The sequence below is a fragment of the Moschus berezovskii genome, chromosome 23, assembly GCF_049115385.1.
Source record: "Moschus berezovskii isolate FMDL1 chromosome 23, NW_MosBer_1.0, whole genome shotgun sequence".
In the NCBI taxonomy this organism is placed as follows: domain Eukaryota; kingdom Metazoa; phylum Chordata; class Mammalia; order Artiodactyla; family Moschidae; genus Moschus; species Moschus berezovskii.
In genome coordinates this window covers 38,883,995-38,895,503 of record NC_142482.1, presented here as the reverse complement: position 1 = coordinate 38,895,503, position 11,509 = coordinate 38,883,995, and the positions used below count along the sequence as shown (strand labels likewise).

Sequence of the window (11,509 nt, the reverse complement as noted above, 5' to 3'; positions counted from 1 at the left end):
AGTCAACTCGTCGCATGAGGTGGCCAAAGTATTGGAGTTTCAGCTTTAGCATCAGTCCTTCCAATGAACACCCAGGATTGATCTCCTTTAGAATGGACTGGTTGGATCTCCTTGCGATCCAAGGGACTCTCAAGAGTCTTCTCCAACACCACAGTTCAAAAGCATCAATTCTTCGGCAATCAGCTTTCTTCACAGTCCAACTCTCACATCCATACATGACCACTGGAAAAACCATAGCCAGTGCATCAGGCCCTACAAAAACAGATGAGAAGGAAGACAGAAGCCAAGATGTTCTTTTCCCTGAAAGTAGGAACACCCCGGCCTCAGGCAGACCCAGCAGGAAGAGCTCTGAGAGGCTGAAAGACTAGGCAGGACCAGTACAAGGCTGGGGGAAAGGGAGGGCCCAGCCCTGCACCAGTGGGCGTGGCTCCACCCTTCCCACCTCAGAGCCATGGGGAGCCAGGGTCCTGGTGGGTGGCCCCTGGTGCAAGCCCCCTACACGGTTCTGTTGCTGCCACTGGAGACAAGCCGCCAAGACCCAGGGGCCCGGAGCTTCTTCCTCTGGGTGAGTATCAGTCCCACATGAAATCCCAGGGAAGCCCATCTCCCTAGATCAGTCTCCTATAGTCCCCATCAATTTTGAGGACTTAGCTCCAGCCCCCCGCTTTCGCTCACCCTGCAGGTCCTCAGTGGCCAGTCTGGGCTCATAGTCAGTGACCAGACAGTGAACCCAACCAGACAGTGAAGCCAAGCATGGCCCATCACCCTGCTGTAGAGTGAGTCAGCCTTTGCTCCTTGCCTTTTCAGCTGCAGAGGATGCAGGCACTGGAGCGGGAGCAGGACGCCCTTTGGCAGGGGCTCGAGCTGCTGGAACATAGCCAGGCCTGGTATGAGGGCCGTCTGAGGGAGGCTCAGCAACAGCAGCTGCATGTGGGGGCCCTTGGTGAGGTATGGGGCTGACCCAAGGGGTGGGGGGGCAGGGGTTGCAGGGATGGGTGGACACAGCCTGACACCATCCCGGAAAGGCAAGAGTTAATGGACAGGGATCAAGAATGGGAAGCAGCATTGTAATGACAGGATGCTACCAAGTGTTAGGTCAGTGTTCATCATCGTTGGGCCTAGAGAAGGCTGGTCAGCATTCTATTCAGAGGGACACAATTTGGATCACTCCATGGAGCTGGGGGAGTGGCCTGGCTTGTTCCAATGAGCCGGGATGGGCAGGGAGGATCCATAAGAATAGAGAAAGTGGGGACTATGCCATCTGAGGGGCTGAAGAACTGGACTGTTACAGAGATGGAGCAGAGAGAACTGGAATTGCCCACCTGCCTGGCAGGGAACTGGGATGCGGGGTCTGGATGGAGGAGAGGGATGGCCTGTGGTGACAGGAGGAGAATGGCAGATGGAACTCAAGTTTTCACCATGCTGTCGGCCTCCAATTCCTCCTTTAGAATTTTCTAACGGATTTACACTCAGAGCCCGGTGGCCCCCAGTTAGCCCAGATTCAGAGAGTGAACATCTGCTTGCAGAATCTGCTTCAGGGGAAGGTGAGTTTATTGTTTTTAGTTTAGCCTTTTGGGAAATGGGGATGAAGAGGGGACTTGGGGTCAGCACTGGTCTAACAAAACATCGCATTTCCCTCCAGTTCTTCCCACATCCCCCAAACAAAGCTAGTTCCTGTACCACCCAGGACTGGAAGGGAAGGCCACGGAAACAAGACATGTGGCGGCAACAGCTGAGTGGGGGTGGGGGGGCAGGAGCCCTGGCTAGCCGGCCGTGGGAGTGAGGAACACAGACGTCCAGACTGTCTCTCTCTTCTCCAGGAGATGTCAAGGCAGCAGAAAGGAGGCATTCAGCCAAGAGGGGAGACGGCTCAGCCAGGCTGCCCCCATGGACGGAGGGGCCCTACCCGTGTCTAAAGGCTCCTTTGGTCCCCTCAGTCATGCTGGCGAGACTGAGAGAACCCCCAACCTCCTTATTCTGACTCAACAACTAAATGGTTTTGGGTGGCAGGTCAACTGCAATCCAAATATACTGGTGTACAGTTTCCTCTCTGCTCCTGAAAGCTTCCGTTTTGTCTTTTTTTGGTATTTCATACTCTCTTCCTTGTGCACACATGCTCAGTTGTTTCAGTCGTATCCGACCCTTTGCGAGCCCACCAGGCTCCCTGTTCATGGGATTCTCCAGGCAAGAATACCTGACTGGGTTGCCATGCCCTCCTCCAGGGAATCTTCCTGACCCAGGATCGAACCCACACTTCTTACGTCTCCTGCATTGGTTCTTTACCATTAGCACCCACCCGGAAAGCCCCCTGCTCTTTCCGATACGATGTACAGGAGTGATCTTTCTCTGAAATCTCTCTGGGGAGAAGACATGTTTATTGGCATTGTCCTTCAATTTTAAATACAAAAATAAAATAGAAGCCTCTCCAGAATTTCAAAAATAAAATAGGAGCATCTCCAGAATGTCAATAAGGGCAATTCTATAAATAGCACTTTGGGTAGGAGGTGGGGAACCCTCCTTCCCACTTCCAGTTGTAGTCACTGTCCCACATATCTTCCCCTCCACCTGAGCTTGGGAGAGAGCATGAATAAGTAGTGGCATAAGGATGCTGCGGAGAAAGAGAAAGCAACGTTCTCCAAAAATGAGTCTGTTTCCCACCCCCGCCACAAGGGTTAGGGAAAGTGCATTGTGGGAAATCCATTGCCCTCTATCCCAGTCTTGGAAAGAAAGGCAAGTGGATGAGAAGGAAAACCTCTATCCCACCTGGAGAGGTAGCGGCCCCTCCTATCTTCTCACCAGTGGGCAAGATGACGCACAGCGCCGGAGACCCTTCCCTCCAGGGGCTGCTGCATCACCAGGGGCCCAGGCCAAGCAGAAGCAGCATCCCCCCAAATGTGGTCCACCAGGGGTTGCCCTCCAGCCCTCCCCCAGCGCCGCCCCGAGTCACCGAGGTGGAAAGATGGAAGGCAGGGTGGGAGGCGTTGAGGACCGGGTCAGTTGAGTAGGCGGGAGCAGGGAGCTGGTCCTGGGGAGAATTAGAGACTGTCAGGGTGGTTGCCCCAGATTAATCCTTACCCTGCCTATCCTTCAATGGAAAGTGGGGGCACTCACCTGGGGGATGGGGGCCCTCACCAGGAGCCGGAGGAAGGCATGGGTCAGGGACATCGTGCTGGCTTTTCCATTCTTTGCAGTCACCGTCACCATCACCACGGAGTCGGAGGCAGCTGTGTCTGGTACCTCCAGCCACAGGCGCCCCCAGGCAGACTTGTTCTGTTCCAGGTGAACCCTGGGGAGTGGATGCCACCATCTGGCTTCAGTCACAGGCTCTGAATAGCTGGGAGCCAAGAGGAGGTGGGGAGGGGAGCGCGGTATCTGAGCTCCCATCCCAAAGGGCCAGAGGAGCACCTACCAGATCCCATGCCCGGGTACAGAAAGATGGGAGCAGGAGGTTTCAGGGGTTTCACCTGGAGAGGTTGGAGGTGAGGGTGAAACTGGGTTTGGCAGACGTCCTAAGATGGAGATCCTGAGGGCCCGAAAAGCTGGCGATGCGGAGGCTGAGCGGGGCCGTGGTGCCTGGCGCCAGGAAACCCGGGGGACCGCTGAGCTGCAGAGGAGGGCTGGTCAGGGGAGGAGCAGGCCCCGTTCCCTCCAGCCCCAACCGCACCTTCCCCTTCCGTGGCCTCTCACCTCCAGCAGGACCGGAACTACAGCACAGGGCTGGGGGGCCGCGCGGTGCAGGCCCCGCCCCACTCCGTCCTGGCCAACCAGCTCGAGGGAGAAGGGTCCCGCGGTGGACAGAAGGGAGGGCGGTAGCGAGGCAGCGAGGAGACCTCGTTCCGGGGGTCCCAGGGGCTCCAGAGGCACCTGGCCCAGCTCAGCACCCTGCGGGACTCCTCGCAGGACCAGGTGGGAGAAGTGCGGCAGAGGGCCTCCAGGGTGGCCTCTGGAGCCCAGCCCTGTCACTTCTACCAGCAGCTGGGTCTGGAGACCTGGACAGGGGAGTGGAGAGGGAACAGAGATGGGCGGGAGCTTTGAAGACAGGAAGAAAAACATGAGCGGCTTTGAACAGTGGTTAGCTCTGGGCCATGTGGATGGGGAAAAGGGGTTACCTCTAGGGGGTACTGATGGGCAGGGCCAGCAGCAAGTTCTGGGATGCTGGAAATGCTCCATAGCTTGAACTGAGTGATGGTTATTAATATATAAAATCCACCCAGCCTGTACACTTTAGTGCACCTTATTAAATGTTGTAACTCAATAAAAAGTTACATATATACACACAAGTTAGGGGTGGGGCTAGATGTACCTGCAATTGGTTGAGTCAGGGGGTAGAGGCCAGGGTGGGGTCCATCCTCCACGGGGATCCCGAAGTGGACGAGGAAGTCCAGGGAGGTCTGGGCTGAAGGAGGGCGAAGGCAGTCAGAGCCCCTCCCGCGATGTGTGCGACTGATGCTGCTCTCTGGTCTCCCCGTCCCTTTCCCAGGAGTATCCTCCTCCTTACCTTGCACTCTCACCCGGGGGGCACCCTTGGCTGTGACTTGGATCTCCCAGGTTCCTGACTGAGGAGGGTCATTCACACTCACCATCCAGAACCGCCCAAAGCGGCGAGTGTGACCAAGAGGCCCCTCACCTTCCTCCTGGCTCTGGGAGACCCCTGGGTGGGTGTGGGGGTGAGAGGTTGGCACAGGAGAATTCCTGTCACTTCATACGTTACCCCTCCTCCTTCAGCCTCTGTTCTTCCCACTGCCTTGAGACGCACAGGGAAGTACCTGCAGGGTTTCTGATCCAGAAACTGCTGACCTCCCCGTGGATTCGGACCGTGACCTTCCGGAGCAGTCCATCCACTCTGAACACAAGTGGCCTCTCAGCTACCACAACACGGGGCTCCAGGGGAAGGGTCACCTTGAGGGGGCAGGACCGAAAAATGGGGGAGAAGGTAAGACACGGGATGGGGTGGGAACAAAGGCAGGAGAGAGAAAGGTAGAGACAGAAAGAAACGAAGGAACACGTGGAGAAGGGATCCCGGTGAGAGAGGAAGGAGCAGGGGTGGAGCTATGGTCAATGACAAAGTTGGAGGCAAGGGATTAAGGATGAGGCAACCACCTTCTGCCTCCATAAGAGATGGCAGGACGTCCTAGAGCAGCCGTGAGGACAGAATACTGGAGGGCAAGACTGGGGGTGCAGGTAGTACTAATATGGAAGGAGCAGGATAGAAGGGGGTAGTCGTGGATCTCAGGGGGAGGGAAACTTCCTTCCCACCCTTCTGCCTGGAATGGCAACTCAGCAAAGAGAACCATTCCTTACGAGAAAGAGAAATGCAGTGTCAGCCATCCCCTCAGTTCTTAGCTGCGCCTTCACACATACTCACCAGGTCAGCTATACTGTCCCCAATAATGGCCGCCACATCCCGAATGTACTGGTCTTCAGTGAAAATCACTTCTCCTCCTGAGGCCAGGGCTACCGCCTCATATGGCTCAAAACGCAGAGGGGACAAGACCTCACGCCGGGCCCGGCCCTGAGCCCTAGATGGGTCCTCAGTTACCAGGAACGTGACCTGTGTCCGGAAGAGAGGCCAGTACTTGAGGTTTCTACTTGCTATGTACCATTGTAACCAAGGATCTCCTGTGCTCAGGCTCTCTACAGGGCTGACCATTGGTGATAAATTCTGTCTACCTTCTGGCTGCTGCAGCATTAAGGGTAGGGCCTCCCACTCTAGCATTGTTAAAGGGATTTGGAAATGTTACACTCATGATCCACTTCTCTCCCCTCCAAGCCAAGGCTGGCTTAACCACCCTAGTGTGGGTGTCACCCTTGTAATGAGAGTTGTCCTGGGGTTTCCCACATCCCTGGGTACCTAACATTGAGTCTCCCACCAGTTATGCTCACTCTGCAACGCCGTTCCTGTGTAAGAGATTCCACCCGGTTGGTGAGAAAGGCGTCCTTAGGGGAGGCATCAGTGAAGACAAAAATGTCTGAGAGTGGAGGTGTGTGCAGCAGAGCCAGCTGGCAGGGAGAGAAAAAACTGGTGATAAAAAATGGCAGTCTTCAATGAAAAATAAATAAATGTTTTTAAAATGGTGACAGTAGGGGAATGGGCAGAGCAAGGGAGTGCAGAGTAGAAGGCAGTATGGACCTGAAATCTGGAGTGAAATGAGTAAGGCTAGGTTCTGAAGACGGGATGGAGGGTGGGGTCCCAGGGAAGCTCCAGCTCCCTTGATGGTGAGACCTGGAGAGGGGGTTGGGGGAGGGAAAAGGTGGGGAGAGCAGACCTCCAGGGCTGACAGGCACATCTCTGGCTCATCTCCACCTCCCAAGGCATGCATCTCATTGAGCTGTTGCCAGAAGTTGTCAGGGTCACTTGTTGTAAAGACAGGGCCAAACCCTGGGGAATGAGATTGAGAGACTGAGGAGAAGGCTCCTCTCTTCCCGGCCCAGGGCCATCTCCCCAGTCAAGAGGCCCTGCAGTGTTCCTCGGGTGCAACAATATTCTTTATATTTATACTAGACAGGATAGGACAAGGCAGGGCTTAGGTACCTCTGGTGGGAAAGTGGACCTCATTTCCTCACAAAATGGTGGGACTTCCTGTGGTCTTGAGTGGGCCTTTTTTGGGTACATGTTTAAGTATAAAAACAACTGGTGAAGCGACATGGATGGACCTAGAGATTATCACACTAAATGAAGTAAGTCAAATATCATTGTGATATTCCACTTGTGTGTGGAACCTTAAAAAATGATACCAATGAACTTATTTACAAAACAGAAATAGATTCAAGGACATAAAAAACATGTTTGTGATTACCAAAGGGAAAGGGAGGGATAAATTAGGAGTCTGGGATTAACAGATACACACAACTATATATAAAACAGATAACCCACAAGGACCTACTGTGTAGTACAGGGAACTAGATTCAGTATCTTGTAATAACTTAAAATGGGAAGGAACCTAAAAATGACATATATAACTGAATCACTTTGCTGTATATCTGAAACACTGTAAATCAACTATACTTATCAATTACAAAAACACCAAAAAACCTGGGTCCTCAGTTTCCTCACAGAAAAGCCAGAGAAATAATAGTGCTGACCTCAGAGAAGCCTATTGAGATGATTTTGTAAATTTCAGAACAGTGTTTTGACACATAATAAGTGCTAAATTCTTAATTATTCATTTATTCATACCCTTATCAAATATGTCATAAGCTCCTGTTGAATGTCAGTCACCATGAGATTTATATAGGTGGATCAGACTCAAACCCACTCCTTAGGGAAGTTTCAATCCAAATTTTATTTGATGATCATGTCAAACTTGGGAGATAGTCAGGGTAAGTACTGACGCATTTTATGGATGATGAAGTTGAGGAAAGAGAGGTTAAACAAACAGGCTAAGGACACACAGTAAGATTGGTCAACCCAGGTCAGATAATCTGACTTCTAAGTCAGGGGAGGAAGGAATATGATTTAAGTATCTGTCTCAGATATTTCACAGGGGCCTGGACACACCGAGTTCCCCATCTTCATCCCAAGCTCTGTCACAGGAAATGGAGAGAATTGAAAATGACTTATTAGGATGGATGCTTAACAACTCAGAGGCTGCCTGCCTAAGCACCCGTTATAATTAAACTCCTATGGCAAGTGCTGTGATATTGGAAACAGTGGAAGTGGTTGAGTTCCCTATATGCATAGAGGTACCAATAAAGGACAAGGATCCTAGGAAGTGCCTCCATTCTATTATGGAAGTGAAGCCATGAGGCTCACTTCCCTACCAATGACATTACCTCTTGCCCTGGACTTTCTTCCACTCTCCTGGCCAGACCACAGTTACCTGGATCATGGAACGGCACCAGGACATAGTGGGTGGGCTCCATGGGGGTGCCCCGCCGCTGCTCCACAATGTGACGGGCCTGGATCTTGGCAGCATTGATCTCCTCGCCCATACTGCCTGTGGTATCCAGGACGAAGCTCAGGCTGGAGGCTGGGGTGATGTCCAGCAGCCTGAGAAGCAGGCCAGAGATACGGTGCACGGTCTGCACACTCGTCCCCAGCCCCTGGTTTCTCAGCTCCAGAGCACCTACCTATTAAGGAGCCCAGCTCCAGGAGGCCACTCACCTAGAGAAACCCCTGTCTCCCAGGCGGCTTCGTAGGAGGTTGAAGGCCTGGATGGAGGCCAGAAGGGCCAGTTTTGCAGCCTGGAGGTGCAGCATGTGGTGGGGGGAGAAGCCTGGGGACGTGCTATCCTTGTTGATGCCTCCCCGTGGTGGCTGGGAGCTGCTCTGGTCAAAGTGGCCCCCGTGGCTACATTTCCCTGGGTTGGGGAAACGGATCTGTAGGGTGAAGGTAAAAAACCCACTGCCTTCTAATAAAATGAAGCCCTTTCTGACTTGGCCTGACCCTCTCACTCCTCTGGAAAGGGTCAGCCGAAAATTAGGACATTTTGCAAAGGGCAAATCTGGAGTAAATCTGGAATGGTTGGTCACCACAGCATGTGGTAGATCCCCCGATCCCTCAAGTCGGTCCCCAGAAGCTCCCTCGAGCATTGATGGCTTATCAGCTCTGTAAGAAGCTGTCCCCCCTGCACTCCAACAATCATGGCCACCTCAGTGGGCCTTCAGTCAGCCACCCACCCCCTTCCCAGCATCCTTTCCTTCCAAGAAATGATACCACAGGATTTTAGGACAAGGGCCTACAGGACTGAGGTCCTTAGGGAGAGGGTCAGGGGAGAGGAAGGGACTTCTCCCCCTTACTCTTGGGGGTCTTCCCATCGGTACCTGGAGGTTTGGAGGGATGAGTTCCAAAGTAGCCAGAGGTGAGTAGTGTGAAGCCCAGCAAGTTCCCAGGGCAGCTCAACTCCTCACAGTCGGAGCAGGTAGGATCACCCACTGGGAAGAGAGGATAGGGGTCCAGCACCCACGATTCTGCTGCCTCTGACATTTATCCCAGTCCACCCAAACTTCTTCAGCTTTTCCTCCCACCTGGAACAGGGATGAAAGCCCACAGGTACCCTTCATGGGTACATTTCTAGGCTATCTGAACTAAGCCCTGGAGTTCATGGCTGGCAATGAGACTCAATATTTGAGACTGAGGATGTGCTAGAAAACCATGGGGACCAATCCTAACGGGGAGTATACCCTCTGTGAGCTGTGGACAGGAAGTGTACTTGTAATAAACAGGAGGCAGCTTCCGGGTCATAGTTCAGTTGGAAGTGGGGACTGAGAGAGAGACAGTCCCCTGCGATCCAGTGCAGGGAGGAAACCTCATGAAAGAGAACTCCTTGTGGTCTGCAGAGCTGGTCCTGGCTCTGTCCTCCCCTGCATGATCTTGGGGAAGCCAGCTAATTGACTGGCCTTCAGTTGAACTGAAGGACCTCACAGGTTGTCTCAGATTTGAAGCCACGTCATCTCCTAGTTGACTCAGAATGTGACCCAGTGGCTGGATGGGCTGAGAGGAGGTGGCTCTGTGGACTTCCCCCTTACCAGCAGGGGCAAGGCTGTACCTTGTGCCAGGCTCCGGAGCTCCTGCCTCGGCCAGAGGAGGTGAGGGTGTGGCTGCTGCCTCCCCAGTTCCACCCAGTTGCTGTGACTGTAGAAATCCTGGTCCCAGGAGAAAGATGGGGAAGAAGCCCTGGCTGACTGCTCTCGCGGTCTCCAGCCCTAACTGCCTCTCCTTCCAGTTCCCCAGCCTGAACGCTTCCTCCTGCCTGGCTGCTCCTCCAGACACCCCAGTCCCCTCCAGTGCTCTCTCCCTTGCCCGGAATAGAGCTCTGGTGAAGTGGGAGCCGCCCACTGTTTCTTCCCATCTCACTCAGAGCCCAACCTAAGGCCCTTCAGTGGCCTGCACGGCCCCACCTCTGGACCTCAGCACCCTCCTCTCGCTCACTTTGCTCCAGCCACAGAGGTGTCCTGGCTGTTCCCGCAGGAAGCTGACAGTTTGGACTGCTGGGGACTAGGGAATAGCTCCAGGGCCTTGGCAAACTGGGCCCCAGCCCCTTCTAGAGTAGGGGGGAGGCATGACTAAGAAAGCACCATCCGGGAGCCCAGAAGACTGGAAGCAAAGACCCCTCTGACCATGACCCCCAACTCTGTTCTCACCTGCAGGGCGTGAAGCGCAGCCCCCAGGCGCTGGCGAGCCAGGGTATAGTCAAGGGCTTTGGCCGCCGCCACAGTCTCCCGTAGAGCCTCCACCAGGCGTGTGCGGCCCTGGCCCAGCCGCTCGGCATCAAAGTGCAGGTCAGGGTCATTCTTGGAAGTTGGCAGGAAGTCTTGGGCAGCATTGGCACGAGACACCTCTCCTAAGGCTGCTCGGAACCGTCGGGAAGGAGACCCAGGTCCAAAGTAGGCGGCAAAGAGGTCATCGGCAAGGAGGGTGCGGCCCTGGGAGAGTGGGAGGGGCAGGGATTCCAGGGAAGCCCCTTGGTTGAGACCATTGCCCACGCTGGCTCGGTTCTAGCGCTCAAGGCTGGATGTGAAAGGAGCTGAGGGTGCTCCTACCAGGGAGGGGCAGTCCTGGACGTCTGTACGGAGGGGGACTCCTGATTGTAAGACTAGGACTCCTGGGCACTGTTGCTGCCTGGAGAACAGGAGGGAATGTGTGTGGGGGTCCCTTCTCTTGGCAAGCAGGACCCTCAAGTAGCAGAGGTTCGCGGAATGGGGGAATCTGGTTGGGATGCGACCGGACCCAGGGACGCTCACCAGGAAGTCCTCAAGGCGAAGGGGGGGCCGACCTGGGGGCGGCTGCTCTAGGAAGAGCTGCAGGGTGACGTTGAGCGCCGCCTCCTCGGTCAGGTCCTGGTGGGTGATGGAGCCGGGGGCAGCCAGGAGGCTCCAGATGTTGGGGAAGAAGGCAGATGCGGGAGGCAGCAGCAGCTGCAGCAGCAGCAGCACTGAGGGGCCCAGGTGGGGTAGGGGCACGTCCGCGGGGAGCATAGCTAAGACATGGACCTGAGGGACAGAAGGCACGCGAGAGAGGAAAGGAAGCAGCAGAGACTTAGGGCAGGACTGGCTTTGTCTGTCTCCATGGGCACCTGCTTTGGCCCTTTATCTCCTCCGGCGGGCTTCCCCGCCCTCCCCCTTCAATCATTCAGCAAACCTGAGGGCCTATCAGATCAATAGGAACTTACACCTGCTGGGGCGGGGCCGGAGGCTCCTCCCCCAGGACGCCCCTCCCCTCCCCGAGGCGGACGTCCCCCCAGGCCTTGGGAAGTCCCCTCTCTAGGCCTCTCCCCTACCTGGTTGCTGGGTCTCCGGGCAGGACCGCGGGGCCGGGCGTCACAGGGCACTTAGGTCAGAGTTATAATTAACCTAAGGCCTGACTCAGTGGAGGGGGAGGGAGGCCCCGGCAGGGTGGGGGCAGGACAGGCAGCCCCTAGCCCCTCTTCTCACGCCTGCCCAGGGCCACAAGTAGCAGCCAGCACCAGGGCGGGCCTCCCTTGGCCGCAGTGCGGAGGTGAATGAAGAGGCGGGAGGAGGAGGGAGCGAGCGCCGTGACTCAGGCCTGGCTCAGGGCCAGGGCCAGGCC

At 55.1% G+C, this 11,509-nt stretch overlaps 2 protein-coding genes across 5 annotated transcripts; one reads left to right on the top strand and one right to left on the bottom strand.

Moving 5' to 3' along the window:
• Positions 1-146: 146 nt before the first annotated feature.
• VWA7 (von Willebrand factor A domain containing 7) lies at positions 147-11,414 on the bottom strand. 3 transcript variants are annotated; one of them, XM_055406263.2, is made up of 17 exons: positions 11,220-11,414; positions 10,684-10,932; positions 10,084-10,365; positions 9,489-9,585; positions 8,764-8,874; positions 8,105-8,300; positions 7,821-7,990; positions 6,267-6,379; positions 5,884-6,000; positions 5,366-5,551; positions 4,767-4,899; positions 4,499-4,651; positions 4,304-4,396; positions 3,688-3,989; positions 3,465-3,604; positions 3,112-3,286; positions 147-3,025 (listed from the first exon to the last, which is right to left on the bottom strand). In XM_055406263.2, exons 2-17 carry the CDS (start codon positions 10,915-10,917, stop codon positions 2,852-2,854), a joined length of 2,676 nt encoding a protein of 891 aa, XP_055262238.2. In that variant the 5' UTR covers positions 10,918-10,932; positions 11,220-11,414; the 3' UTR covers positions 147-2,851. The 3 variants fall into 3 exon arrangements, 2 of the variants coding, with proteins under 2 accessions (XP_055262238.2, XP_088687528.1); XM_088831402.1 differs by lacking the exon at positions 11,220-11,414 and having other exon boundaries at positions 10,684-11,114; XR_016036097.1 differs by lacking the exon at positions 147-3,025 and having other exon boundaries at positions 3,153-3,286; positions 3,410-3,604.
• SAPCD1 (suppressor APC domain containing 1) lies at positions 438-1,916 on the top strand. 2 transcript variants are annotated; one of them, XM_055406273.2, is made up of 5 exons: positions 438-565; positions 808-948; positions 1,449-1,544; positions 1,643-1,736; positions 1,801-1,916. In XM_055406273.2, exons 1-5 carry the CDS (start codon positions 452-454, stop codon positions 1,914-1,916), a joined length of 561 nt encoding a protein of 186 aa, XP_055262248.2. In that variant the 5' UTR covers positions 438-451. The 2 variants fall into 2 exon arrangements, with proteins under 2 accessions (XP_055262248.2, XP_088687533.1); XM_088831407.1 differs by lacking the exon at positions 1,801-1,916 and having other exon boundaries at positions 808-943; positions 1,643-1,685.
• Positions 11,415-11,509: the final 95 nt, after the last annotated feature.